Genomic DNA, 5,522 nt, shown 5'->3' on the forward strand with positions numbered 1-5,522 from the left:
ACGGTTTACACTCACTAGAACCACGACACACAGAGGACTGAGTGCATGTAGAGGAACAACACTGAGGTTCGGCTGCTGTGAAAGTGCATCTGATCTGTGCAGGAAAATATCTGCATTATATTCTGACTGCAGGTGATTCTTTGCTTTGCCACATTTTTAAGTTTGTATGACGTAAAAAAAAAAAAAACCCTCTTGAATCATCATGGCAGTTATTTATAGAACTGAAGACGTTTTTCTACATTACATCATTAAAACTATTGTCGACTGTCATTTTGTTTTTATTATTTCTTTCAGCACCCTGTTGCTTTGAGCAGGTTGTCAGTGCGTCTCTGCTGCATTTCAGCTTTGTGAATTACAGCTTCTTTCGGTCCACTGTGATGTTTTCAACCCAAAGATCTGAACAATGATGTAAAATAAACTAGCGGGGTGGAAGTGTGTGTTTGAGATCTGACTTTAAGTGAAACTCTCGCTCCTGTCCTCCAGGAACAACTATCCAAGAGAGCTCACGTGACTTTTCTAGCTTTTGAGGCTCCTTTTTCAACTTCAAGGTCGATATTGTTTTTCACTAACGACAAAACAACAAATTATCCGCATTTATATGGAACTAAGCTTTAGGATTGTTCCACCTTAACTGTCCTCCAGGTTACGTCTCATTCTGAGGTCGACTCTTCTCCACTGGCAGGACGGCGGCGAGTGGAACAAGCTGCTGCTAACATGAGTTGTTCAAAAACTTTCTTTTTAGTAACTCTGTGTACACAAACAATGTTGTCAGTGCTGGTGTTGATGTGTAGAGACCCTGGTGATGCTACCAGCACAGTTTCATGTTGTGTCCAGACTTCTTACTGTTTTAAAAACAGAGATTTTGATGCTATTGTAAAAGTGCCCGTAGCACTCCCATTGAAAATGAGTTTGACCCGAAAAAGAAAATACAGTAAATCTTAAAAATGCCTCTTTCATTGTAATGATGCTTTTACAAAAAGGTTTGACTCATATACATTCACACAAAAGCCGAGGTTGTATTTTGGTGAGCGGTTCAGTCTCAGAAACAGCCTCCGTGTTGCCTTCATCGCCTCCAGCGAGCCGTCACAACGAGACGGATTCAGGACAGACCTGGAGTTTATAAACCATGATTTGTACAGCTGGTCTGCTGCAGGTCTGAGCGTCAGGAAGGGGTTAACGTTTCCTCCTCGCCGCTGCTCTGAATGGCGGCTGAAAGCGACAGGGGCCCGGGCATCAACACACAGGCCCCCATTCATCCGCTCGCTGTGTGATCAACCTTGAACAGTGGAAGGCGTGTTATTGCAGCAGAGAGGGGGAGGAGACAGGAGAGGAGAGGGGAGGGAGGAGGGGGGAGGACGGTGACTCAGGAATTCCACCGAGGAGCACGTGACCCCTGAGCAAGGCATTTATATCCTCTCCCTCTCAGGCAGGGGCCCCGCCGCACTTCTCACTGTTGTTTTACCTCCTGAAGGCAAAAAAAATCGGCCAAATGTGACGACGAGCGAGCGAGCCAGAGAATCTAGCAGTCACAAACACGACATGTAGAGCATTAACTCAGGAGCCACAGAAATGACAAGATAAACCAGATTCAATCTTCGTGCAGATCCTCAGTGACAGGAAGCATTTTGTGTGATGAAGCCGCTCTGTTGTGGAGCAGGAAGCCTGTTTGCATTCGTCCCCCCGGGGCCCAAAACAGAGCCGGAGGCGTCTCCGTCATCCTGACAGCGTGACAGAGCCAGTTATGTGGAGAAACCGGTGACGAGTCGCTCGCTCAGCTCCACATCGTAACTCTCCCTGAGGGCCGGCGCCCGTGACCTCACGTCTCCTGTATGCCTTCACTGGAATCAGGGCGTGGGTTCAGTCAACAACAGCCCTGATCCGCTGCCAGGAGTTGTTCTCAGATATAAACGAGGAGGCCGATGAGGTGTCGGGCTGCCATGAGGAAGTGTTAGTCAGCAACACAAGGAAAGACAAACAGATCCAGGAGCAGAGGGGTTGAAAACACACGGTCAGAGAGGGCACGTGAAGCGCTGGAGTCGCTGCGACACATCAACAAAAACGCCACAGCGCTGTGAGGCCACGCGCAGCCGAGCGCCACACACAAACTATTTTTAGGCCGTCGTTATCTCCAAACGCTCGCAGGACGCGAGGCGCGGCAGCGAGCGGCCTCGGCCCGCCTACGTGTGATTTACTGTACAAAACGTTTATGCAACACACTTCTACCCCGGCCTTCACCCTCTCCTCCTCCTCATCCCTCTATCTCTCCTCGACTTCTCCTCCACCCACCCACTCTCTCTCTGTCTCTCTCTCTCTTCCCTGGAAGCTGGTCGGTTCCTGTTGGAAGGTATTGCATCATGACTGAATCACAATCAGGCCGTGACTCTCCAACCAGCTCCCGACTCGCCCATTATGGAAAATAAGCAAACCACAGAGACACTGGAGTATTATTACAAGGTCTGAAACTGTATTTGGCAAGTTTTTTTTTTTTTTTAAACAAGTGCATACATGTACAGTTAGAAGCATTTTTTCTTTGTTTTGTTTTGTTTTTTTATTATTTTTTTGCCAAGTGCTCAGATTAGTCACATTCTATGTTGGACAGGACCGTCTCCAGACCTAAAGTACACCGATAGACTGAAAAGAAACAAGTGTGATGGGCAGAGTCTGTTATGAGCAGTACAAACCTTCTCATCTGCAAAATCATAGAAACACAATGTATTGAAAAAGAAATCAAAAAAAGAATTATACAGCCATGTTTACGAAGTATACACTTCCCTTGTGTCCAGTATGTACATGTCCGTTAGCTTCTCTGGGGCCTGCTGGAGGATTTATATCTGGGTGTGTATGTGTTTAACTTTATGTCCTGCTGTTGTTGCCGTAGTCGGATTACAAAAGGAAAGAAGTCCGAGAAAAAAACAGCTGGTGAACGTTCAGGGGTCCCTCTCCTTTTTTACCTTTATGTCCCCGGCCAGTATGGTGGCTATTTCCCCCTGCATGAAGGCCCAGGGCACGTTGGAGCCCACCAGCGGGCACCGCTCGCCGCTGGGGCAGTACACCTCGCCGGTGGCGCCCTGCTGCTTGATGCTCTCCCGGGAGCAGGGGAAGCAGAACTTGTGCGATGGCACCGACGGGCACTGGACAAAGTGAGTGTCCTCCAGCCGCTCGTGGCACAGAGTGCAGCACAGCGGCACGCTGCCAGGCGGGACAGAAGAGTCTGGAATGCTCTGTGGTGGCGGTGCATGGGGGTCCATGCTGCCGGGCGCGTGGAGAGCGGAGGGGTTGGCGCTCACGGGTCCCTCCCTCTGGGCCAGCCTCCTCTGAGAGGCCGAGGACGGCGACAGGGGGCTGCCGCTGTTCCGCCGCGCGCCTGCCGTGGTGGAGTGTACCTGGTTGGCGTCCTTGGGTGAGCCCGTGCTGCCTGCGTTGTCAGTGGCGAGGATGAGTGCTGCCATGGGAGACTGGCCGTTCTGCGCCGTGGCAGCCTCGGGGGGCGTGGTGCGGGAGTGGGGGGAGATGGTGGAGGGGGGCGCAGTGGAGAACCCCGGCAGGGAAGCAGGGGGCATCTTCAGGACCTCAGAGGGCGAGGGGAGCCACGGCTGCCCCTCGCCACCGTTCATCTTGGGGGCGCTGCCCTCGCCGTCTGGCTCCGGGGAGGCCTTCCTCTTCATGCTGCGGGGGTGCTTCCCCCTGTCTGTGGAGGAGGAAGAGGAAGAGGAAGAGGCAGGGTTAACACAGCACACTACACACAAACACTGCAGCGTGCTGCTGCGCTCTGAATAATCAAACAGGACGTTCCTCAGCACTGAATACATCTTTGTTTATGTGCTGCCAGCCCGCAGCCTGCGGGGTGAGCGGGTCCGTCCAGCAGCGTGGCAGCATCACGCATGTCGGCTCAAACACGTCAGCACCGTGCGTGAAAAAACCGCTGACACATTGTTTCAGAGCCGCTCGTTCCTGTTTTCACAAAGCATGCGGCTGTAAAGGGTCCAATGCTGGAACAACCAGAAAGTGTCGTACCTGTTTTTGAGGAAGTGGCGCTGGTGTCGTAGCCCATCACCCGCTGCATGGCGGCGTGGTCCTTCTTGAACCTGCTGTCGAACGTGTGCAGCGCCATCAGGTCCCGCACCGTCTTGCCTTTGCCGATCCACTCCTTGTGGCTGTCCGACATGTCCGACAGGCTGTCCGGCCTGTGTTTGTCTTTCAGCTCCTCCGAACGCTTGCCGTGCTCCCCGGGGCCAGGCGCGGCCAGGACCCCGGGCAGACCCATCTGAGCCGGGCGGCCGTTGAGCGGGTGTATGGTCGTCATGCCGCCGTTCACCAAAGGCACCAGGTTGGGAGGAACCGTGCTAGTCCTGCGGGGGTTTGGGCTCTGACGGTTCAGCTCCGGGGGCTCGTCGGGTTTTGGAAATCCGTTCGGCATGGGGAGGCCGTTCGCCTGCCGCCCCGCCTGGTACTCCGGTCCCAGCCGGGGCGGCCGGTCGGGCAGCGGGTAGCGGTCCAGCGGCTGCGGCGGACGGGAGCCCGGGTCTCCAGCCGAGTGGTTCATCTCCTTCCCGGCGTGCTGGGGCTTCCCCGGGCCCGGAGAGCGGCCGTCCTGGAAGCCGTGTGCTCTCTTCAGCTGCCGGGCCGTCTCGATAACAAACTCAATCCGGTCGGCCCCCTCGTAGTTGACACATCCGCGGCACACGGGCTCGGTAAAATCCCAAATCATCGCCCACGGCATGCGGGGCAGGTCGCACAGATAGCAGGACTGCCTTCTGGAGGCAGCGACCGCCGCGGACGACATGTTGTAAACCCCGGAGCGAGCGCGAAACTCTCCAAAATGTCCGTCGGTTTGTTGACGTCGCTGGGAGGAAGAAATGACCAACAATTACAGCAGGCTGCGGTTGTATTTCCCTCAGAACGCGGCAGAGTCGCACCGACCGGAGCTCATCGTACTTGTGTCCGTCGCCTCGGCGCGCCTCCGTCTAAGCTCGCGCCCTACAACCAGCCGAGCTCTCAATGTAGGCTCGTGACGTCAGCAGCGACACTCGGCTCGTGCTCCGGGGTTCTATTTACTGGATTCTTCGACGACCCCTCGGGCGCATGCGCACCGCGGCTCTATCTTTATCCGGAGAGCTTTACAGCCCAGAGATCGTCTGCGCGCGAGCAGAGGCGTCACTCTGTGGCGGCTTCACGGTCACCACGGCAACCTGAAGGCCTGCAGCGCTTCACAGCAGCCAGCAGAGACTGATGCACGTTAAAGTTAGAGCGACAGCAACTGAGGAGAGTTTAATGAAAAGATAATTTCATAGAATAAGATAATAATATTCCACTTTTGAATCAATACGTGTCTGAAAACAGGTGGGTGCTAACAAGTGTCGCTAACTCTCAACCAGTCATTAGTCTGAAAGACACTGAAATATAGGAATAGCCAATGTATATATTCAGTATTCTTCTATTTCAATGTCTTTCAGTGCCTTCTGCTGTGTGCTGGCATTGCACATGCTAACATGCTTTTTTTAAATAATTTATTTTATTTATCT

The 5,522-nt window shown here is 53.4% G+C and overlaps 1 protein-coding gene across 1 annotated transcript; it reads right to left on the reverse strand.

Annotated features, from left to right (window-relative positions):
* Positions 1-2,442: 2,442 nt before the first annotated feature.
* irf2bp2b (interferon regulatory factor 2 binding protein 2b) lies at positions 2,443-4,984 on the reverse strand. The gene is made up of 2 exons (XM_037106156.1): positions 4,015-4,984; positions 2,443-3,688 (listed from the first exon to the last, which is right to left on the reverse strand). The coding sequence occupies exons 1-2, from the start codon at positions 4,781-4,783 to the stop codon at positions 2,928-2,930; spliced, it is 1,530 nt and encodes a 509-aa protein (XP_036962051.1). The 5' UTR covers positions 4,784-4,984; the 3' UTR covers positions 2,443-2,927.
* Between the last annotated feature and the right edge of the window lie 538 nt (positions 4,985-5,522).

This window comes from Acanthopagrus latus, chromosome 1 (assembly GCF_904848185.1).
Source record: "Acanthopagrus latus isolate v.2019 chromosome 1, fAcaLat1.1, whole genome shotgun sequence".
NCBI classification, from domain to species: domain Eukaryota; kingdom Metazoa; phylum Chordata; class Actinopteri; order Spariformes; family Sparidae; genus Acanthopagrus; species Acanthopagrus latus.